The sequence below is a fragment of the Dipodomys merriami genome, unplaced genomic scaffold (assembly GCF_024711535.1).
Source record: "Dipodomys merriami isolate MVZ:Mamm:240054 unplaced genomic scaffold, mDipMer1.0.p SCAF_11, whole genome shotgun sequence".
Taxonomy (NCBI): Eukaryota; Metazoa; Chordata; class Mammalia; order Rodentia; family Heteromyidae; genus Dipodomys; species Dipodomys merriami.
The window spans coordinates 28,511,082-28,535,849 of record NW_027202382.1 but is presented as its reverse complement, the minus strand read 5'-3'; the positions used below and the strand labels follow the sequence as shown (position 1 = coordinate 28,535,849).

Here is a 24,768-nt window from a genome sequence, read left to right as displayed (position 1 = left end):
TAAAACTCCAGGAAGCAATACTCGAAAGGAGCAGACAAAGGAATGAAGAGGAGAAGAGGGGGGAAAATGCATACAAGATCCAATGTAGGGACTGGGAAGGTGGCTCAGTGGTTAAAGCGCTTGCCTTGCATGCATGAGGTCCTGGGTTCGATTCCTCAGCACCACATAAGCAAAAAGAAAAAAGCCGGAAGTGTTGCTATGGCTCAAGTGGTAGCGCTAGCCTTGAGCTGAATTGCTGAGGGACAGCGCCCAGGCCCAGAGTTCAAGCTCCATGACCAACCAAAAAAAAAAAAGGTGACATTGATCAAGATATAATATATGCACAAACTGCTTTGTTAAAATGACAAATCCTTTGTACAACTACTTAAAGATAATAAGTTTAAAAATAAATAAAATATAAAACCAAAGGGCTGGGTTATAACTGAAATGGAAGAGCATTTGCCTGGAAAGCTCAAGGCCATGGATTCAATCCTTTGTACTGGAAAAAAAAAATATCTATTTTCCAAAATGCTACTTACTTATTTGGTATAGAAAACTCAATTAAGGGCTGGGAAGGTGGCTCAGTGGTAGAGCACTTGCCTTGCATGCATGAGGCCCTGGGTTCGATTCCTCAGCACCACATAAGCAAAAAGAAAAAAGCCGGGAGTGGCGCTGTGGCTCAAGTGGTAAAGCACTAGCCTTGAGCTGAAGAGCTGAGGGACAGTGCCCAGGCCCAGAGTTCAGGCCCCATGACTGGACCCCCCAAAAAAGAAAACTCAATTAAAATACTATGTCCAGATTGTGATTACATAATAAATACACTGATTTTATTCAAAACAACCAGACAAACCATCCCCTCACCCTACCACTTACCACAGTGCTGTTTGAACCAAACTGGATTTAAGTTCAGGGGTGGGCTGAGATTGAGGATATGAGCAATTTTACTCTTTTTTAAAAAAGGAATACATGCTTTAGATCTGAAAGGGAAAGAAAACACAAATCATGTTAATAGCTATCTAATGATTGCTTCACTTTGTGTGTGTGTGTGTGTGTGTGTGTGTGTGTGTGTGTGTGTGTGTGTGTGTGTGTATTATGTGTATGACAGTACTGGGGCTTGAGCTCAGAATCTTGTGCTTTAGCACAATCATAGGTTGGGGCTCTACCCCTGAAATTGTACCTCCAGTCCACCTTTTTTGCTGGACCATGGGAAATGGACTCTCACACTTTTCTGCTCAGACTAGCTTTGAACTGCAAGTCTCAGATTTCAGCTTTCCTAGTAGCTAGGATTACAGATGTGAGCCACCAGTACCTGACAGTCCACTTTTTGAAATTACATTTGACATCCATAGGTTCAAATTCTGATTCTTTCCCTTTATGTATGATCTTAAGCAAACTGTACAGCATTCTAGCTCTGTTTTTTCCTCTCTAAATGTGGGTAATTAACACCTACTATCATTTAGAATTGACCAAAGGACTAAAATGAGATAATATAAGACTGACAATATGCTGACAATACAAATACTAAACACAAAGTTAAGTGCTATATCATCAATATCATCAATATCACATATTATTAGTAGACATAGTACTTACATTAGCACTGTGATTCAGTAATGTAACTCCCAGTACATTCCCAAATTCCATTTATACAAATACAAAACACAGTCTGCCTCTATGAGCATTATATAATTTTATTTTTGAAAACTTCTCAAAAATACATAATTCACTTTATAAAAGAATAATTCATGTCCAATATTTGTAAATTTTAAGTATTAATTTATAATATCTTAAACAATATGTCATTACTTTATATCTCATTTCATATTCAAGAACATCAAGGACCTTGAACTAGTCCACTACACTTTTAAGTCAGTTGTTTTATTTTCAAATGTCTAACACTCTTGTTACCAAGTCCAACATGTTTTCAACCTTAGCACCAAATACAACAAACAGGGCTTTTGTACATATTGCTTTGCATTTCCAGAGGTATTTCACTTTTATGGGGATGCAGTGAGAAGAAACACACAATATCATAGCTGATTTTTCATTAAAACAGTGAAACTGTGTCTCAAAAAAAAGTCAATAAACAGGAAGATAAATGGGAAACAAACTTGAATTTATGGCAGACAGTAAGATCATATTTTACAGCCAAAGCAAAGAGCTCATTTCATTTATCACTGTAAACAGGAGCATTCATTTGATTTATTAGACAGAACCTTTCTACCTGTACTCTGCAGGCCTCCTTGCCTTCCACATTACTCATCCCCAGTCAAGTACAGGTTTCATGGCAACAAGCTCTATCTTGCATATTGTACTGAAAACTCTCAGCCACAGTTAACTTAATAAGATCATTAAAATTTATTGATTAGAGTTTGAACTATACTGCTAATCTGGTTCACATCTGTCTAGGACCAGGTGAATTCCTTGAGAAAACACTGTGATGTTCTCTCCTAGCACTTGCTTATGACTCACGTGAGGTAGGTGCCTCTGGTGTTTACGCTCATCATCAAGTCCACTCTCTTTGTAGGTGTTTCCAACGTGTTGGTCAAGCTAATAGCACTGGCATTGTTCACCAAAATGTCAATTCCTGTTCCCAAAGCAATCAATTCATTTCATTTTAATACAAGTGAGACTTTATCACACACACACACACACACACACACACACACGCACTGCATTTATTCCATAACATGGAACCCTCTGATGAGTCAAAAATACTTCTTTTAGACAATGACTGATTAATATATTAATCAATGAATATATATTAGTTTGGAGTTCAAAATAGCACCCACATGATTTTCACTAGCACAATGAATGTAGCCAATGCTCAGAGCTCCTTGGGAAACTGCAGGAAACTTAAGATCCTAGAGAGATGAAGCTCTTCTCTTACCTGCTGGTCTCCTCTCTCTATCTCTATAAACCTTAAGTCAAATTCTTCTCTAGCATGTCTCTAGGGTTTTTGTTTTTGTTTTTGTTTTTTGTTTTTGGGTCTGGTCATGGGGCCTGAACTCTGGGCCTGGGCGCTGTCCCTCAGGCTCTTCAGCTCAAGGCTAGTGCTCTACCACTTGAGCCACAGTGCCACTTCCGGCTTTTTTCTTTTTGTTTATGTGGTATTGAGGAATCGAACCCAGGGCCTCATGCATGCAAGGCAAGCACTCTACCACTGAGCCACCTTCCCAGCCCCGTCTCTAGGGTTTGTGTCCCTTCCAAATATACTAGTCTCTCCCTACTCATTCCCCTTTCTTAAAGGGAAGGGCTCATTATGGTCTTGGGAACTGAGAAAAGAGAAAGCTCTTGAGTTTCAATTTGAGACAATATTAACTGTGAAGTACAACTGTCCAGGAGAGGCATGACCAAGACAAAGGTAATGCCATCTCTAAAAGGCAAAATTCAAAGACTATAGACTTCCCAATTATTAGACTGTAAACTGGCAACCACAGTGTAGAACTAAAAGCAAATAAACAAAAAGATTAAATAAAGACTTGGATCTCTGGGGGAAAAAAGAACAGACGAAAAAATATCATTTATGAGCTGGTGATGGTGGCTCACCCCTATAATTCTAGCTACTCAGGAGGCTGAGATCTGAGGAACAGTTCAAAGTCTGCCCAGGCAGGAAAGTCTGTGAGACTCTTATCTTCAATTAACCACCAGAGAAAACTCAAAGTGGCTTTGAGCAAAAGAGCTCAGGGACAGTGCTCAGGCCCTGAGTTCAAGCCCCACAAACACCAACATAAAAGAAAGAAAATGAAATAAAAGAAAGAAAGAACACTTATGAAAGTGACAGCCACCTCACATATAAGAGAGCAAAGACTGAGCTGCATAACACATCTTCTTCACTTGAAAATAGTAAAATGAAACACAGAGTTTTAAATACATCAAATGGATATTAAGGGAAGAAAAGAAAACCTTAGAAAAGACTAGAGCAGAAGTAACTCCACTGCCAATGTGCAAATTTTGCAAAAAGACAGGAGGGTTTGGGGTGCCCTTTTTCAATAACAGAGCAAAGTATAAAGTTTTTTCTGTCAAAAATATAGAAGCCAGGTATGATGGGATGCACTGTAATTCCAGCATCTAGGAGGCTGAGGCAGGACAAACACAAGCTGGAGGCCAGTTTGGATTACATAGTGAGTTACATCCACTTCGTTTTTTAAGAGTTTAGGATCAAAATTGGGGCATCATCCATGCTGGACAGGTGCTTTACCATTGAGATATTCTTGCAGTCCCAAAAGCATATCCTCCTTGGTTTTTTGTTTTCTTGTAGTACTGAGGATAGAACCCAGGGCCTTCCATGTGATAGGCAAGTGCTCTATCACTGAGTTATATTTCCCATTTGATTCTACAATGGTTATAAATGCCAAATCAATTACATGGACATGTATTTGAGAACCACAGAACCAAATTTCCTTTTGGTGCCTTCTACCCATTACTTGGAAAACAGATCACATGACAGTAAAGTTGAAGATGCTGAAGGAATGATATCAAGTTGGGAAGATGAGCTAAGCTACAGTAGGCTAAAAATTTAAAAAAGAAAACCCAGATCACATTTGAATTAAAACTGCCTGGTTAAGCAGAATTAGAAAATTAAATGGGAGAGATTTCTGGGCTCTAATTTTTCTAAGAAAGGAGAAATTTTAATTTAGGTCTTTCAGTTTTCTGTGGCAACAAAAGAAGAAATTTGTTGATTCTTTACTTTCTTTGTTGCCCAATATTGAAATTGGAGGCATTTCACATTTTAAAATTCATATATAGGCTGTTTCATCATGTAGTATATAATGTGTAACTTGAATGAACAAGGTTGGATGAGGTGCTCTCACTACCCAGTGGTGTTAAACTCATACCTAGTCAGTAGACAGAATGGGTGAAAAAGGACCTGTGAATACAGGAGAATGAGACCATCCTCCCTCCACCTGCTCCTGCCAGATCCAATCCTATTGCCTACTTTTACTCCATGAAGCCATTTTAGGTAAAAAGATTCTGCATTGTATGTCCTCCTCTCCTTTCTATCATATGTACGGCTCTAGCAATAAGAAAAGACAATTTTGCAAAGTCTCTCCTCTTCTCATTTTACTTTGGGAAAGACTGCCAGCTAGAGGTAATATTTTAGATTTAAAGGCAGTGGCCCTACTTGGGTCAAATGTCTGTGTTTCAGTCCACTACACCAGATCCCCTAACAATAAAGCATGATGTTTTCCATTGGCCATGTCTCTCATATATACACACAATCCTCTGGAACATGATGGGGGACAGTAGAAATGGTCTGGGCAAGTCTGGAAAGGCACAGGTGCCCTGCTATACTTTTATATAATACTTTATATAGCTTTAGCTCACTCTTGACACTCCTCCCCTAAGAGTTCATGAACTAATTGGGGGAGAAATAAAGAAATGCTGAAATCTAAAGTAGTACAAGGAAAGGATCAAAGGAATGCTTAAGAATATAGAAGAAAGAGGGCGGGGGGGGGGGGGAAGATGGGAAGGGATAGGAAGGGGAAACAAAGGAGGAGGATACAATGCTTGATAGGAAATGTACTCATTATCTTGCCCATGTAATTGTAACCCCTCTACAGTATTTTCACAATAAAAGAATATAGAAGAAAGAAAATATGGCTCTATTACTTTGCATGGTGAGGAACAAGCTCTGTGAAGGAGATAAGATATAAGCATATCGGGGAGGATTTGAAAGACAGAGAAGGGAGAATTCTGCAAAGATCAAAGGTAGAGGAGGGAGCACTCCTCTACTGCATATGGCTCAAGATGGGGAAGAGAAAAGAGAAATCCTTAGAGTAAGAAAACAGAAGTAAATTATTGTTTAGAATAAGGCAGTTATGTAGAGATTTTTTTTTTTAAAAGATGGAACCAAAAGAATAAAAATCTGTTGATACCAGATTATATAATACTGTGAATACCAATAAGATACCTACATTTTATCCCAGAAATATAAAAAGTCACCAAATAATGTTTACATTAATCAGTGAGAGGCAAGTATATGAGATTTCTATTAGGTCCTAACTTTATTTTGGGTGGTAGATTTGTCATATTATCTACACAAAAAAAGTCATCAGATTAGTAAATTACTTGCTTCTGGTTATACTCCCAGGACTCAGAGAAAATCCAAAAAATCAAAACAAATCTATAATTATTCAGTGGTGTCTCTATATCCAGAATTTCATTTTCCACTGTTTCAGTTATTTATAGCTAGTACCAGTTTGAAATAACTAAATGGAAAATTACAGAATTAAATAATTCCTTAACTTAAAATTACACATATCAGGACTGGGAAGGTGGCTCAGTGGTAGAGTGCTTGCCTTGCATGCATGAGGCCCTGGGTTTGATTCCTCAGCACCACATAAGCAAAAAGCCGGAAGTGGTGCTGTGGCTCAAGTAGTAGAGTACTAGCCTTGAGCTGAAGAGCTGAGGGACAGCGCCCAGGCCCAGAGTTCAGGCCCCACGACTGGATCCAAAAAAAAAAAAAAATTACACATATCAGGGGCTGGGAAGGTGGGTCAGTGGCAAAGTGCTTGCCTTGCATGCATGAGGCCTTGGGTTCGATTCCTCAGCACCTCATAAGCAGAAAATGCTGGAAGTGGCACTGTGGCTCATGTGGTAGAGCGCTAACCTTGAGCTGAAGAGCTCAGGGACAGCACCCACGCACAGAGTTCAGGCTCCATGACTGACAAAAAAAAAATTACACACATCATTCTAAGTGATGTGATGGAATCTTGCCATCCTACTCCATCCCACATAGGACCTGAACCATCCCTTTGTGTAGTGTATCCATGCTCTACACCTACCCACCCATTCATCAGTTAGAAATGGTCTTGATTATCAATCACATCAACTGTCACTGTTATCACATTATTTTATTTAATAATGGCCCTGAAGTACTACAGTAGTAATACCAGCATTTTAGAGATGGCATGGACAATCACTATGGTACTCTAAGGGAAAAGATGAAAATTCTCAACATAAAGAAAGAAAACTGTAGTTATCTGAAGTTGCTAAGACCTATAGTAAGAACAAATCTTCTGTAATTGACAATCTGAGGAAGAAAAAGGAAATCCAAGCTTTTTGTGCTAGTGTGCTTGGATAAATCATATACCTCACACTTCAGGAAGAGACTACTGTTACATAACTTAGTAGTACAGTAAATTATTATTGCTGTTTTATTACTAGTTATTGCTAATCTCATATCTGATTTATAAACTAAACTTTATAGGAAAAATCAGCTTATCTAGAGTTCAGTGCTATCCACTTTCAGACACCTATTAGGTTTGTCATCACTATTATTTTTTATCAATATTCAGTAATTATTGCAGAATCATGATCCTACCTCCAAATTTCTCGACTGCTTTTTCCACCGCATTGTTGATTTGTTGCTCATCCCTCACATCAACAACACAAGGCAAGGCCTTTCCTCCAACTGCTTCGACTACAAAGGGGAAACAAACAAATAGGCATTGATGCATTGAATTATTGCACCTTCCATTCTGATTCAGCAATCAAAATGTGTCTTATTTTCAGAAAACCAGGACCAATAAATAAATCTCATAACAACTCCATCTCATAGTCCACAGACTAACCATATCTAGCTTCTAGCCAGCTAGATCAACTCTACTAAAAAAATGAAAAAGACAAAGAATTTTTAAAAATCTATTAAGAAACAAAGAGAGAAAGAAAAATTTTAAACTTTCTATTACAAAGTATTACACTCGGGGCTGGGAAGGTGGCTCAGTGGTAGAGTGCTTGCCTATTATGCATGAGGCTGTGGGTTCTATTCCTCAGCACCACATAAACAGAAAAAGCTGGACATGGCACTGTGGTTCAAGTGGTAGAGTGTTAGTCTTGAGCTGAAGAGCTGAGGGACAGTGCTCAGGCCCAGAGTTCAAGCTCCACAACCAACCAAAAAAAAAAAAAAAATTACAAACACTGCAGGGCACTGGTGGCTCACGCCTATAATCTTAGCTACTCAGGAGGCTGAGATCTGAGGATCGCCATTCAAAGCCAACCCAGACAGGAAAGGCCATGAAAACCATAAAACCGGAAGTAGCACTGTGGCTCATTTGGTAGAGCACTGGCCTTGAGCTGAAGAGCTCAGGGATAGCACCCAGACCCAGAGTTCAAGCCCCACCACTGACAAAAAAACTAAAATTACACTTGCCAAAAATACAAAGAATAGCTTAAAGCTCTGTTATTACTCCATCATCTTTTGCCAGTTTACCTTCTAGTTGTTTAGTTTTTTTTGTTTTTTTTTTTCATTTCATTCTTTTTATATATATTTTTTTTTAATTGTGAAAATACCATACAGAGGGGTTACAATTACATGGGCAAGATAATGAATACATTTCTTATCAAGCATTGTTGCCTCCTTCTTTGTTTCCCCTTCCCATCCCTTCCCATCTTCCCTCTCCCCCCACTCCCTTGTTTAGTTTTTGTTTGTACTTTAAAATAATCCCCCCTGGGCTGGGAAGGTGGCTCAGTGGTAGAGTGCTTGCCTCGCATGCATGAGGCCCTGGGTTCGATACCTCAGCACCACATAAGCAGAAAAAGCCAGAAGTGGCGCTGTGGCTCAAGTGGTAGAGTGCTAGCCTTGAGCTGAAGAGCTGAGGCACAGGTGCCCAGGCCCAGAGTTCAGGCCCAAGACCAGCAAAAAATAAATAAATAAATAATAATAATAATCCCCAGCATCTGGTGGTAGCTCCCGCCTATAGTCCTAGCTACTCAGGAGGATGAGATCTGAGGATTGAGATTTGAAGCCAGCCTGGGCAGACAAATCTGAGACTTATTTCCAATTAACCAGCAAAGAGTCAGAAATACAGCAGTAGCTTAAGTGGTAGAGTGCTTGTCTTACCCAAGAAAGTCAAGCAAGAGTACAAGGCTGTGAGTTTAAGGACTACTACCAACACAAAATAATACAAAGTACCCCCAATATCATTCCACTCATAAGCTGTTCATGTACAATCCTCAGCCATCACTACAGTGTGTGCAATTTATGTGACTAACAAAACTAGCAATATCACTAGGCATGGTGGTGCATACCTGGAAGCCAAGCCCAGAAATTAGGTGGCTGAGATAGAGAGATCACAAGTCTAAGGCCATTTCAAACCTAGTTTCATATACACAAGGTCTTTACACACACACACACACACACACACACACACACACACACACACACACACACACACACATCTAGTAATATCAACAGAAGTTGAATTTTGAAGCCTTTCCTCTTGGCACTGCACTGGACACAATGAGTTGAACATAGTTCAGGATAAAGATTAGTCAACCAAAAACTGAAAACGACTTGCAAAGTGCTGAGAATAACACAAAGAGCTTTTGTGAAATGTTCATAGCATTCCTCCTTCAAACTGTTTCTCTCCAATTCCACTCCATCTCTCCTGAGACATAGTTTTTTGCTGCTGTTGTGGTGGTGATGAATGTTGTTTTGATTTTTGCAGAGCTAAGGATGGAACTCAAGGCTTGAACAAGGTTAAGTTATACCCCCAGGCCAGAGGCACGATTTTGAACTAGACTCTCTCATATGGCTTTAAAATGGCTTTAAAAAGAGAAAAATGGTCAAAACCACTGCTCTTGGGTGACAAGATAAATACTTCTGGAAATAGATATAATTATTTTTAAGGTAGCTTTCAAATAGCATAAACTCAACTCTCTAGCAGATTATCTCTGTGTGACAGCATCTCATGAAATGGTACCTGTCATACTTACTTTCTTCAGCAGCAGTATAGATTGTGCCTGGGAGTTTGGGGTGGGACTGGGTGGTCTTTGCAGCAATAACAATATTTGCGCCATCCTTTGCTGCTTTCAATGCAATAGCTTTGCCAATGCCACGGCTGGCACCCGTGATAAAAACTGTACATCCTGCTAGCTTCCTGCAACAGAACAAATATGACCTTATTAGAAATGTCAATGTTTTATTTATTGGCCAGCATATCCAAAGCTCATGTGCATTTCATAATAGACATGTTTCCTGCTCTGTGAGTTTTTTTTTTTTTTTCTAAACCCTTTCCCCTGCCTGTGTGACAACTGATAAGTCTACTATACTACCACCTACAGACTTAGAAAGTATTTATGACAATTCCAATTAGCCAGTCTGCTGAGATCTGGCAAACAAAACCTGCTCAAATGAAAAAAAAATAAATCTTAAATACAATAAGTAAACAAGTTTTCTTTTCAGTTGAAGTATTAATGTGTCTATAATCCTAACTACTCTATAGAGATAGAGGTAGGAAGATCAGAAGTTTGAGGCCAGCTTGGGAAGTTAGTGAGACATTATCTCAAAAACAAAATAAAAATAGGACTTAGGCATATAGTTTAAGTGGTAAAGTGCTTCCCTCACATGTGTGATTCTTGGGTTCAGACCCCAGCAGGGTTGGGGATAATGGTGGGGCGGGATGTAATAGGGATTAACCAATTTGGGGAAGGTTGTCTTTTTTTCCTCTTGGAGACAAGGTTTTGCCATATAACCCAGGCTGTCTTCAAACTCATGATCCTCCTGCTTCAGCTTCCCAAGTGCTAAGATTACAGATGTGAACCACCACACCCAGCTCCTTATTTTTGAATGGTAGAATTAGGCATAAATTTTATGGCATTCTTTTATACTTTCCAAATTTTCAACAATGAATACTTAACAATTAAAGAAATTATCTAACAGCAAATAATTGTTCAATGGATGGGTATAGCAGTGAGAGTGGAAAAAAAACCCCAAGTATCTACTAACTAATGAATAGTTAAACACAATGTGCAATACTGTTCATTAATACTGTTAAAAAGAAACAACTACTGTGCCGGGCGCTGGTGGCTCACGCCTGTAATCCTAGCTACTCAGGAGGCTGAGATCTGAGGATTGCGGTTCAAAGCCAGCCCGGGCAGGAGAGACCGTGAGACTCCTATCTCCAATAAACCACCAGAAAACCGGAAGTGGCGCTGTAGCTCAAGTGGTAGAGCGCTCGCCTTGAGCTGAAGAGCTGAGAGACAGTGCCCAGGCCCAGAGTTCAAGCCCCACGGCCCACAAAAAAAAAAAAAAAAAAAAAAAAAGAAACAACTACTGATCCATGCTATACTATGGATGAATCAAACACATATTGCAAAGTGACAGAAAGCAGCACAAAGCATCACATAAAACAGGCTTCCATTTATAACATACACAGGAGAGGCCAATCTATAGAGTCATCCCATCAGTGGCTGCCTATAATTGGGAGTGGAAGGGATTGGGGATTCACAGCTGAGGAGTGAGGAGTTTCTTTGGGGAATGATGAACACTGTGATCAATTCGATGATACAAAACACAAATACTGAACCTCAATTAAGTGAAATATCATCTTCCTGCTATTACTAGAATGTATCTCCCTACCACCACCAAAAAAAGATGAAGTTCAAAACTTCAGTACCTTAGAATATGACCTTATTTGGAAACAGTTGCTGCAGATAAAACTAGCATTGGAGAAGAGTAGGCCTTTAAAGCCATATTACTAGTGTCCTTACAAGAAGTGTAAGAACAGCCATAGCTTTCATGTCATCAACACCATGTGATGCAGATCCTAGCCAAAGAATACCAATGATTGTTAACAGCCAGAAACTAGGAAGAAGACAGAACCCAGGATTTTTTTTTTTTTCCCGAGTCATGGGGCTTGAAGTTTGGGCCTGGGCACTGTCCCTGAGCTCTTCAGCTCAAGGGGAACACTCTACCACCTGAGCCATAGCGCCACTTCTGGTTTTCTACTGGTTAATTGGAACTAAGAGTCTCACTGGACTCTTCTGCCCAGGCTGGCTTTGAACTGAAGTCCTCAGATCTCAGCCTCCTGAGTAGCTAGAATTATAGGTGTGAGCCAACGGCGCCCAGTTTAGGACCCAGGATTTTTAAAAGAAGCAGAGTCCTGCTGACATCATAATTTCTAGCTCCCAGACCCATGAGAGAATACATTTAGTTTAATTTAGTTTTATTTTATTTTATTTTATTTTTTTGTTTTGTTTTTGTGCCAGTCCTGGGATTTGAACTCGGGGTTTTAGTCCTTGAGCTTTTTTGCTCAAGGCTAGTGCTCTACCACCTGAGCCACAGCTCCACTTATGGCTTTTTTTAGTGCTTCATTGGAGATACAAGTGTCTCACAGATTTTTCTGCCCTGGCTGGCACAATACTCATATCTCAGCCTCCTGAAGCTACAGGAGGGTTACAGGTTTGAGCCACCAGTGTCCAGTTAATAAATTTGTTTTAAGCTACCACTTTGTGATACATTGTTATAACTTGATGAAACTATTATACTACCCTTCACTCCTCAAATTAAGTTCCACTCTTCCCATTGGATCTTGTACTACAAAAAAAATGTACCCAATTTTTTTGAATATCAACAATAAAAAATAATATAGAAACTGTTTTCCTCTCTTGTTATATATCTGTCTCTAATGTTGTCTTTTACCTCCCAAAGCCAAGTATCTACTATCCAGGGTTTTATATAAAAAAAAAAAAAAAAAAAGCAAAATACCTGCTAAACACGGTCTAAACAGTACAGTATTTAAATTTATGTAATAGCTTCATACAGTACATATTATTCTATCATATTGCTTCCTAATAATATTGGAGATTTGTCTACATTGATTTAAATCAATATATTTATTTTCTTTCCAACAATACATGAGATTCTATAAATGAACTTTCTATAAATTATTTACTCATGCTATTTATGGATTTTCAGGGTGGTTACCAGGGTTTTCTATTGTTTTCTATTATGGACAATGCTGCTATAAATACAGTTGTATTCATCTTCCAATCACATCTACAAGAATTTCTCTAGAACACATACTAATAAAGATGTTGGTTTGTATGACTACAAGCTGTTAATCAAAGATAACCACAAGCCTAGCACTGGTGGCACCTGCAATCCTAGCTACTCAGGAGGCTGAGATCTGAGGATCATTGTTCAAAGCCAGCCTGGGCAGGAAAGCCTATGAGGTGCTTATCTCCAATTAACCACCAGAAAATCAGAAGTGGTGGCTCAAGTAGTAAAATGCTAGCCTTGAGAAAAAAAGCTGAGGGACAGCACCCAGACCCCAAGTTCAAAGATAACCACTATTTCTTTAAACATTTTTCCCATCAAGAGGAGGAGCATATTTTCTTTTCCCCTGGAGTCTGGGTTAGCCTTATGGCTTTTGTTGACTAAAACAATGGGATGGAAGTGACATGCTTGGATTTCCTTGTCATATGATAGCTGGCAGCTTTTACCATCTCTCTGTCAAATTTGGAGGTAGTTTGTAATACAAAAGACAAACATATGTTAGAAATTCAACCAACAAACACAATCTTGGTCTTTTGTCTGGAATAATGATTTCCACAAATAAGGACAATACTGTTGATTTTATTCTAACCCATATACTTTTCTTTTCTTGCTTATGTCTACTTCAGTCAGAAGAAAAGTGTTTCCATTCTGGGCACCAATGGGTCATATCTGTAATCCTATCTTCCTACTCAGGTAGCTGAGATCTGAAAGACCAAGGTTTTAAACCAGCCTAGGCAAAAAAGTCTAAGAGATTCTATCACTAATTAAGCACCAAAATGAAGGTGCGAATGTGTGGTTCCAGTGGTAGAACACCAGCAGAGCAAACAACCAAGCAACCTCAGAACTGGAAGAAAGAAGTGTGTGTGGGGGGGGGGGGGTGTAAGGGAGGGGTGAAGAAGGGAAAGGGAGGGAGGAAAGGAGAGGAAAACAAAAACAAAAATGAAAAAGAAAATAGTGTTTCCAGATGGAAGATCTGAAATTCAAGATCAGAAAACCAAAGATTAGAAAACCAAAGATAAGGTAAGTATAGAGACCAAAAAAAAAAAGGAGTGTGATCATAATAAAATAATGCTTGTGGGGCTTTTTATTTTATTTTATTTTATTTTTTTTGGTCGGTCATGGGGCTTGAACTCTGGGCCTGGGCGCTGTCCCTGAGCTCTTTGGCTCAAGGCAAGCACTCTACCGCTTGAGCCACAGCGCCACTTCCGGTTTTCTAGAGGTTTATTGGAGATAAGAGTCTCACGAACTTTCCTGCCCCGGCTGGCTTTGAACCGCAATCCTCAGATCTCAGCCTCCTGAGTAGCTAGGATTATAGGCGTGAGCCACAGGCGCCCGGCTTGTGGGGCTTTTTAAAAATAAAATATAGGCTGGGAAGGTGGCTCAGTGGTAGAGCGCTTGCCTTGCATGCTCGAGGCCCTGGGTTCGATTCCTCAGCACCACATAAGCAAAAAGAAAAAAGCCGGAAGTGGCGCTGTGGCTCAAGTGGTAGAGCGCTAGCCTTGAGCTGAAGAGCTGAGGGACAGTGCCCAGGCCCAGAGTTCAGGCTCCACGACCGGACAAAAAAAAAAAAACATAAAAAAAAATAAATAAATAAAATATAGGCTGGGAAGGTAGCTCAGTGGTAGAGCGCTTGCCTTGCATGCATGAGGCCCTGGGTTCGATTACTCAGCACCATATAAGCAAAAAGGAAAAAGCCAGAAGTGGCACTGTGGCTCAAGTGGTAGAGCGCTAGCCTTGAGCTGAAGAGCTGAGGGACAGCGCCCAGGCCCAGAGTTCAGGCCCCACGACCAGACCCCAAAAAATAAATAAATAAAATAAAATATATTGCTACAAGTAACCTACATTAAAATGGAGTAATTAGAATGTAACTTTTGTAGGGCCTTGAATTGTTTGGAACAATAGTAAAATTTTACCTTAGTCACTGGCAAATTAGATACATATGCTAGATTAAGGGGTTGGAGATATAGTAGTAGGATATATCTTTAGTATGCATGAGGCACTGGGATTGAGCCCTAGCACTACCCAAACACACACACACACACACACAAAATCTAGTTTAAACATCCTTTTTTCTATTCTTTCTCTCCCCTCCCCACCCCCCTCTTTGATATTGGAATTTCTGAACTCAGAGCCTCAAGTTTATTAGACATCAGCTCTACCATTTTGCTTTAGTCATTTTTCAGATTATGTCTCACACTGTTGTCTAGAGCTGGCCTCAAACTCCAGTCTTCCAACCTACCTATGCCTCCAGCATAGCTAAGATTACAGGCATATACCACTAGGCCAACCTTACTGATTGAGATGGAATTTCGTTAATCTTTTGCCTGACAAGTCTCTAGATCAGCTACCAAGTAAGTGGGATTAGGGTATACACTCTCATACCAGGCCATTAAACACGCTTATAAGACAAATAGCAAATTTTGATAGTTTTGGTAACAAAGATTCGATATAGATAAAGGCAAAAGACAAAGGCCCTAAGGGCCAGCTTAAGGAATATTAAAAGATATTCCAGAATCTTTCATACATGTCTAAAGAAACAGTAAAGTCTTATCTGTTCTGTTAAACTGTCAGAGCAACACAAGATAGATGTGTAATATAAGACACATTAATCTTTTAATTGCCACATTAATACCACTACTAATAATAAACCTACAGTATAGAATTCAAATGCCACTACCAGAAATGCATCTACTACACAGAATTCAAGATTTCTTTGCCTTTCTTTATGCCTTTAGGTTGAATCCCTCTGAAGGCATACAGATGATATGTTAAAAATTACAAGTGTTAAGTTTAATATATAGTTAAGTTTATGTTTTACGTTGGCATTCTATTTTACTTTTCTGTTTCATCTTTGGTAAGGCATGTTGTAAAAATAAGTTTGATAGGCAAAACTTTCTAATAATATATGCTCAAAGAAGTGTAGTGTCTGTGTAGGTAACCAGCTTCATTAATTTCCCGTCTATTCTTTTTCTGTATTTTTAATATACAAACATTATATAAAATGTATGTATATGTTATATGATGTGTACAACTTTCCCTTTTCTATATATAAGACAGCATATATCAAATGTTAAAGTGATTTGTGTGTGTGTGTGTGTGTGTGTGTGTGTGTGCGCGCGCGCATGCGCGCGCGTGTGCCAGTGCTGGGGCTTGAACTAAGGGCCTGGACACTGTCCCTGAGGTTTTTTGCTCAAAGGTAGTACTCTACCACTTGAGCCACACCTGGCTTTTTGTTGGTTACAACTGGATATAAGAAGTTCATGGACTTTGCTGCCTGGGCTGGCTTTGAACTGTGATCCTCAAATCTGAGCCTTCTGATTAGTTAAGATTGGCCTACTGATATTTTAAATAAAGTATTCAGCTAAAGATGTCCCAATTATTGTTGCTAAAGACTCTCTCCTTTCCCTGTGAACCTCTTGCCTACTGGGACAGAATCCCAGTAGGACAAAGGGCATTCCCTTTCAGCCAGTCTGGGGACTTGGCAGCAAGGACAAAGGAAACCCAGGTGGATCTGTACTGTCAAGTCCTCCAGATCAAAGTGTTAGAATTACAATGTCAGTGGAAAGGGCACTCAGAGAAAGAGTCCAAATTTCTCAATGCCACTAGTTGATAGCTAACATTTGAAAATGTAAACTCAAACTCAATGTAAATTCAAACTTCAGCTTACTAAAATTTTCTTGCACCTCAAAATCAGAGTAAGTGGGATAAAATCTGTAACCATGTTTTGAAAGAATAACTTGAGGGCTGGGAATGTGGCTTAGTGGTAGAGTGCTAGCCTTGAGTAAAAGAAGTTCAGGGACAGTATCCATCCAGGCCTTAAGTTCAAGCCCCAGGACTGGCAAAAAGTTTTAAAAGAGAGAGAGAGAATAACTTGACAAAACAACCTATATAACCTATCTAAAGTTCACTTGAAAAAATAAATACCAATTAGGTGTCAGTGGCTCATGCCTGCAATCCTAGTTACTCAGGAGGCTGAAATCTGAGGATTACGGGATCAAAGCCAGCCCAGCCAGACAAATCCATGAGATTTTTTTTTTTTGTCCTTAGTCAGTCAGGAGTTGAACTCTGGGCCTGGGTGCTTTCCCTCAGCTCTTCAGCTCAAGGCGAGTGCTCTACCACTTGAGCCACAGCGCCACTTCCAGCTTTTTCTGTTCATGTGGTGCTGAGGAATTGAACCCAGGGCCTCAAGCATGCGAGGCAAGCACTCTACTACTGAGCCACCTTCCCAGCCCTCCATGAGACTCTTATTTTCAATTAACCAGCAGAAAAGCTGGAATTGGTGGCGTGGCTAAAGTAGTTGATCATCAGTCCTGTTCTGGCACATTTAAGAAATTTTACAGCTGGAGGTATGGCTCAAGTGGTAGAGTGTCAGCCAAATAGGAAAGCCAACCCAGCAAGAGGCCCTGTACTCAAACTCTAGTACTAGCAATAAATACCATACTCACTAGATACTCAAGAATAAATACCATACTCACTAGATACTATGTTGAAAATGAACTGCTATATAACTTATGGGTGGTGACAAGAGACAATAACTGGGGGAGACAGCAAGGGAAGGGGTGACACTGTCCAAAAAGAAATGTACTCATTACCTGACTTATGTAACTAACCCCTCTGTACATCACCTCCATAATAACAATAAAAATTAAAAAAGAATAACCAGAAAGAATTTGAAAAATAATTTAAATGTGGTGGGATCTAACTTTGCCAGATATTCAAATATTTTATAAACCAAGAGTAAGCCTAGGATGATGGTATATGCCTATAAGAGACCTTAGCTATGCAGAAGACCGAGATCTGAAGTTCGTGGTTCAAAGCCAGCCTGAGCAGAAAACTCAGTGAGATTCATTCATAACTAGTAAAAAGCCAGAAGTGGCTCAAGTGGTAGAGCACCAGCCTTGAGTGAAAAAGCTATGGGACAGCACCCAGGCCCCTGAGTTCAGGCCCCAGTACACACACACACACACACACACACACACACACACACACACACACACACACACACACACACACACACACACACACACACACACACACACACACACACACACACACACACACACACTAATTAAAGGCTGGGAATATAACTCAATGTTGAAGTGTTCATCTTGAATGAACAGATCCTGGGGCCCATCTCTAGTTCCCTGTACATACATAAATTTAACATATAACAGTGATAACTGCAATTTCTAGCAGCAAGGAAAGAATAACCCTAGGTCATTGTGGCTGAAATAAACAACTGGACCGAAATGAAACAGGCTTCCTAAGTGGATGAGAAAAACCTTAATTCAGCATATGTACTTATAGTTTCCAAAACACAAAATATTAAAAAGCATAAAAGCAAGGACCAAAGTATAGTTCCATTGTAAGAACTCTTGCCTAGCTGTATGAAGGGAGCCCTGGGTTCTGTCTCTAGTATCACAAAATAAATAGTGCAATACCATAAAAATACTAAATACATGTCTTCATTTATTTAAACATATTCGTGCATTTATCATGGCTTTATAGGCTTTTCATCAAAGTACAGATTTAAAAGAACAGACTGATAATTCTGACTTCATAAACACACATTTCTTACTGTTAAATAAACAGTAGAATCAAAGTCAAGATGCAATTTTAAAAACTCCATCCTACTATTCATCATTCGACTGCCAAGCGATCGGGGTAAGTGGAAACCCAAAGGGTCACCAGCGGCCCCAGTGACCTTTCACCTAGAACTTGCAAGCCCCTTAGTTGTCACGCAGCTCCTGCTGAACCCAAGATGGGGCCACCACCGAGGGCAGGGAGAAACTCACAGTCGACGCTCCACGGGTGGAAGAGGGTCTCACTCTGCCGCTCCCTTCGCGCCCCTCTCCCCCCGGGTGTACTACACACAACTTCGGATGGTTTCCAAGCTCGAGCGCAGACCCTGGGAGCACCGCGCCGTGCGCGCGCCGGGGCGTCAGGGCGCCGGGCGGCAACTTCACTAAGCCTCCCTCTGCAGAGCCCGGCCGCCGGGCGACCCGCTGCGGCGCCCCGGAGCCCCGCACGCGCCTCAGCCCAGCCTCGCTCGCAGCGCCCCCATCCTCTTACCCGGTGTTGGGTAACATGGCTCCTGCAGACCCCGCACTGGACTGGGACGCGGCAGTGAACAGAGTCTAAAAGCAGACCACCCCGCCGCATTTAGCCCCGCCCCAGGCTCCGCCCCGAGGCCCCGCCCCGAGGTCCGCCTGGGGGGTGGGGGGGGATGGGGGCTCGAAAAAGCAGGGTTTGCTGAGTGCGCCTGCGCACGCAGACCGCTCCCGACGCTGGGCGTGACACTCTACCCTCCCAACCGACATCCAGGAAACTGGCTCTCTGGCGCACGCGCTTTAGGAGAGCCCTCACCCCGCCCCGGCGGGGGAGGGGAGGGGGGGGTCCTACGGTGACAATCGGTCTCCCCCAGGCGTGTGGTGTATTGCGGGCGTCAGTCCCTACGTGCGCCTTTTCCCCTGGCGCCGGAGGTTCGGAGCAGCGCCCGCTCTGGGCCTGAAGGGTGGCCCTGAGTAGGGCGCAGGGAGCTCGCAGCACTGAGGACGGATCTGGGGGTGTACGCCCCGAGCGTGTGCTCCTGACCCGCCGCGGGCCTCCGGAGCCTCCCTGACACGGGCTGAACAGCACTTTTTGCCGCCTGATCCCGCCCGTCCGTGGGGAGAGGCCTGCTTCTGGAACAGAGATCTCTCTGTGAAAGTCGTGCCCAAGAATTCATAGTAAATCCTGGTAACAAAAGCCAAATTTGGAGAAGGGAAAAAAATTCGATTTTGCTCTTGAGCGTGTACCCTGAACAAAACTGAACTAAAGAATTGTGGCAGGTTTGAAACGAAATGGTTTTGTGTTGTAGGGCTGAAACAGGATGCCAAGAAGTTGCTATCCAAAGCCTAGGGAGGGAAATTAGCCTGACCATGGGTATGTATTGTCTCATTGTCTCTCTGGCTCTATTTTCTCCTATGTCACCTGTCCATCTATGTAATTTGAATTTATGAGGTCCTTAGACGCTCCAGAGGAACTTACTCCACACATATTAGCACTTACTGCGCACCTGTCATTTGATAACAATAGGAGACAAAGACACGATCTCTGTCTATATGTGATGTGTGATGAGTAGCCAGTGTCTTTTAGATTTATGAAAAACCAAGTCTTGTAGGAAAAGTGTTGATGGAGACTGTTGATAAAAATCTCACTCTCCACTCACTCTTGGGAGCTTTTGCTGAGGGTTGTATATATTGGTTAGATACAGTGAACTGGTAAGGGGAAACTAACACCTCTATAGTGTCTAAAATATTCCCTCCTTTCTGAGAGCTCTTATATCCTTGATCTGTTAGATTCCCCTTTCTTGATTGATTGCTTCTACATCCATTTGTTACAGAAAAGAAATCTCTGAAGACAGGCACCGGTGGCTCACACCTATAATCCTAGCTACTCAGGAGGCTGAGATCTGATGATCTCGGTTCAAAGCCAGCAGTTACAGGAAAGTCCGTGAGACTCATTCATCTCCAATAAACCACTAGAAAACCGGAAGTGGTGCTGTGGCTCGAGCGGTAAGCGCTCTCCTTGAGCAGAAGAGCTGAGGGACAGCGCCTAGGCCCAGAGTTCAAGCCCCACAACCGAGAAAAAGAAAGAAAGAAGGAAAGAAAGAAAGAAAGAAGAAAGGAAGGAAAGAAAGAAAGAAAGAAAGAAAGAAAGAAAGAAAGAAAGAAAGAAAGAAAGAAAGAAAGAAAAAAGAAATCTCTGGAAGAGTAGGAAAACCTTAGCCAAGTTGACAGTGACTCCCTACACCTCTACTTAGACTGTTTTTATAATTTTGGGTGGCTTTTGTAGAAGGCAAATTTATTCCTAGGTTGTTAGAGGTAGTTTTGCTAAGTGAATCTAGATTAAACCTATGATATTCAATATTTTTACTAATGTTAAAAGTGTGATTTGCAGTTGACCATAACCTTTGTGTTAAACTTTACCTTGGATAAGCTAGTCTTAATACTGTAAGTGACAGGAGGTGATAATGGGAAGACTTATGAACATAACTAGATCTGTTTTAAGAATACTCAAGAAGGGCTGGGAAGGTAGCTCAGTGGTAGAGCGTTTGCCTTGCATGCATGAGGCCCTGGGTTCAATTCCTCAGTACCACATAAGCAAAAAGAAAAAAGCCAGAAGTGGTGCTGTGGCTCAAGCAGTACAGCGCTAGCCTTGAGCTGAAGAGCTGAGGGACAGAGCCCAGGCTCAGAGTTCAGGCCCCATGACTGGTCCAAAAAAAAAAGAACACTCAAGAAGAAAACTTTGGTTGCTGTGTAAAAAAATAGAGTGGAAAGCCAGGCACTGGTGGGTCATGCCTGTAATCCTAGCTACTCAGAAGGCTGAGATCTGAAAATCACCTTTCAAAGCCAACCCTCAGCAGTAAAGCCTATGGGTGTGTGTGTGTGTGTGTGTGTGTGTGTGTGTGTGTGTGTGTGTGTGTGTGTGTGTGTGTGTGTGTGTGTGTGTGTGTGTGTGTGTGTGTGTGTGTGTGTGTGTGTGTGTGTGTGTGATGGAGCTTAAAGGGGTCTTGCTTACCTGGGGTAGCTTCAAACTGGGATCCTCAGAACCCAGCTTCCTAAGTAGCTAGGATTACAGGCATAAGCCACCAGCCCTGGGCTCCATGAGACTCTTAAATTAACTACATAGAAAAAAAAGCCAAAAGTGGCTCGAGTGGTAGAGTGCTAGCCTTGAGCAAAAAGCTGAGGGACAGCACCCAGACCCAGAGTTCAAGCCCCAGGATAGGCACCAAAAATTAATTAATTAATTAATTAATAATAATAGCTTGGGAGTAGATAGAAGCACCAAAGTTCATAATAATATGAAAGAAAAGCAGAAGTTACCTGCCCTAAATCAGTAACGATGAAAATGGGAAGAGATATTTAGGAGATTAAACCTAGCAGATTTGACAAATGACTAGATATGGAGGAAAAAAGAGAAGATGCTAGATATTTGTTGCAAATTCCTGGGATACTGGTGGTGCCACAAACATGATGGAGGACATAGGAGCAAGAATCCTATGTGTGACATGATTGCCCCCAATATGCCTTCAGCCACCATAATACATCTTTTGCATACAAATGTAGTCATGAGATTAAGTGCCTGTAGATGCAATGTCAGCAGAGTTCTACATTACTTGGAAGAGCATTGCTTGCTTCCATTTCCTTTCCTTTTTATCTCCTGTAGGCTGGGCCATGTATATACACCTCATTCCATCTTCATGCAAATGAAGACCAAAACAAACAAAATCTCAGGACAGTGGAGCTCAAATTTATCACTCATCAGAATTACCCAGAGGGTTTGGCAAATATATTTTACACAATATGGTAGTTCCCTAAAATTTTTTAAATAGAATCAAATACCATATGATCCAGCAAATCTACTTGTTGGGCATCTATCCCAAAGAATCAAAGATTGAGTAGTTAGTGTTGGCTCCGTAGCAGTGTAGCATCCGTCCAAGAGGGCCGAGGTGGAAGAGACACTGAAGCGACTTCAGAGCCAGAAGGGAGTGCAGGGCATCATCGTGGTGAATACAGAAGGCATTCCTATCAAAGAAACCATGGACAGTCCCACCATTACACAGTACGCCAGCCTCATGCATAACTTCATCTTGAAGGCTCTGAGCACTGTGCGTAAAATTGATCCCCAAAATGACCTGACCTTCCTTCGAATTCTTTCCAAGAAAAATGAAATTATGGTTGCACCAGATAAGGACTATTTCCTGATTGTGATTCAGAATCCAACAGAATAGCCACTCTTGGCTCCCCATGTCATTTCTTAATTTAATGCCCTCCAAGAATTATAATGTCAATCATGTCATCTGACCAGCCCATAAAGATGACCATAGATCCCTCGTGAAACAATAGAGATCACTGTAGATTCCTCATAAGCCAATTCAATGACCAAGTGTGGCTGGCAGCTCCCCTCTACCTTCACCAGATGGAGGAATTCTTCTCCCCTTCCCCGTTCCAGTGACCCCAGAGTTCTCAGGAGGGCTCCTCCTTCCCTTCCTTGCTTTGGAGCTACCGCTTAGGAGCCCACACCCAGCTTCCTTCTGACCTTCAGTTCACTGTTGCTCTTGGAAAAGGTGGTTTTTCTTTAACTAAAAATAACCAAGCCACTTTAAAAAAAAATCAAAAATTGAGATTTTTGAACACTCATTCATAACATCATTATTTGCAATTGTCACAAGGTTATTAATGTCCCTTGAATGAATGGGGGAACTAAATGTGATATGTATATACAATGAAATATTGTTTATCCTTAAACAGGAAGGAAATGCTGGTCCATGCTACCAGATTGACGAATCTTGGAACACATTATATTAACTTAAAAAGCCAAACACAAAGAGAAAGTAATGTATAATGTTAGTTATATGTGTCACAGAAAATAGTTAAATTCAAAGAGAAAGTAGAAAGTTAATGGTTGCCTAGGGTTAGAAGTGTTACCTATAAATTCAAGTGAGATAAAGGTACACTTAGTTCCCAGCCAACTTAACAAACGTGTTAACCAAAAATTTAAGGTAGCAAACTTGTCTTTGGTTCTTGCATCTAGCAAGAGAAGACTCATGTCCTCAGTCATTTCCCTTACTTCCTCATTCTTTTGTAGCTTAGCCTCCATTTGATAGTCTGGTAGGTTTCGGTTTATCAGCTTGTCCTGCCACCTGCAAGTTATATAGGCTGTTATCTCCTGCTGCCTTCTTTTTGCATTAGTGGGAACCGAAATGAAGATTTTTGTCTAATGGGTACAAAGTTTCAGTTTTGAAGATGAAAAAGTTCTAAAGATGAGTGGGGCTCTATAGTTGTATAACAGCATTAATGTACTTAATTACTGAACTGTAGACATAAAAATGGTCAAGAGTAGGACTGCCAGCTTTGCTCAAATAGAAACCTACCTAGCAGTGCACAGCCTGAGTTTAAACTCCCTAATGACAAAAAAAAAAAAAAAGATGGGAGTAGTCAGGTTGTACATTAACTTCACCTAGCAGTGCACAGCCTGAGTTTAAACTCCCTAATGACAAAAAAAAAAAAAAAGATGGGAGTAGTCAGGTTGTACATTAACTTCAGTGTTAAGAGTACTATGTATCAGGCCCAGCTTCAATCTACAGCACCAGAAAAACCAAACAACAACTAAAATAAAAGTTAGGATCACAAATTTTATATGTATTTTTCCACCATTAGAAATATTAGGGTTGGGGGTATAACTCAGTTGGTAGATCACCTGCCTAGCAAACATGAGGCTGAGTTCAGATCCTAGTACTGCCAAAAAAAAAAGTATTATGTAGCACTGTGTGTCTTTGTTTAATTTGTAACAAAGTCTTAACAGACAGGTGCAAATAGTAAATCCTCTTTTGAACCTAGAACTCATAGATGAGTATGAGGTTTTGATACATGTAAGAAGGCATATGATTCCTACAATGGTGATGATGAAGACTTGTTAACTCATACAAGTTGGCTCTCAGAATAAAGCTGATGTAAAAGCTAAGTAAAATTAAAGATAATAACTTTTTAATCCAACCAAGCATGGTAATACACGTTGTAATTGTAGCTACTCAGGGAGATGAGGAGCAGGATTGCAAGTTTTGAGGCCTATCTAGGCTGTAAATATTGACTTCAAGGTCAGCCTGGAAAATTTACCAAAACTTCGTTCAAAATTACATTTATTCTGTGTGTGTGTGTGTGTGTGTGTGTGTGTGCGTGTGTGTGTGCGCGTGTGTGCGTGTGTGCGTGTGTGTGTGTGTGTGTGTGTGTGTGTGTGTGTGTGTGTGTGTGTGTGTGATGGAGCTGGGGCTTGAACTCAGACCTGGGTGCTATCCCTTAGCTTTTTCCTTCAAGGATAGTGCTATACCACATGAGGCATAGCTCTACTTCTGGCCTTCTGGTGGTTAACTGGAGATGATATTCTCATGGACTTTCCTGCTGTTCAGATTGGCTTCAAACTGTGACCCTTAGATGGTCAGCCTCCTGAATAACTAGGATTAA

General features: G+C 41.0%; 1 protein-coding gene, 1 non-coding gene and 1 pseudogene across 3 annotated transcripts in view; 2 read left to right on the top strand and 1 right to left on the bottom strand.

The window, feature by feature from the left end:
* Hsdl2 (hydroxysteroid dehydrogenase like 2) overlaps positions 1-18,941 on the bottom strand; it is a 50,504-nt gene extending 31,563 nt beyond the window's left edge. For both annotated transcript variants that reach the window (XM_070011749.1, XM_070011759.1), the window contains exons 1-5: positions 18,836-18,941; positions 9,700-9,863; positions 7,307-7,405; positions 2,452-2,566; positions 853-956 (exon numbers count right to left, since the gene is read on the bottom strand). In XM_070011749.1, coding sequence (XP_069867850.1) covers positions 853-956; positions 2,452-2,566; positions 7,307-7,405; positions 9,700-9,863; positions 18,836-18,852 — 499 coding nt within the window. In that variant the 5' untranslated portion in view covers positions 18,853-18,941. The remainder of the gene's footprint in view (positions 1-852; positions 957-2,451; positions 2,567-7,306; positions 7,406-9,699; positions 9,864-18,835) is intronic.
* LOC138815554 (dynein light chain roadblock-type 1 pseudogene) lies at positions 18,851-23,414 on the top strand (annotated as a pseudogene).
* Positions 23,415-24,069: 655 nt separating this feature from the next.
* On the top strand, positions 24,070-24,194 carry LOC138822369 (small nucleolar RNA SNORA40). Its single transcript, XR_011370409.1, has one exon. It is a non-coding gene; the product is annotated as a small nucleolar RNA SNORA40 (small nucleolar RNA).
* Positions 24,195-24,768: the final 574 nt, after the last annotated feature.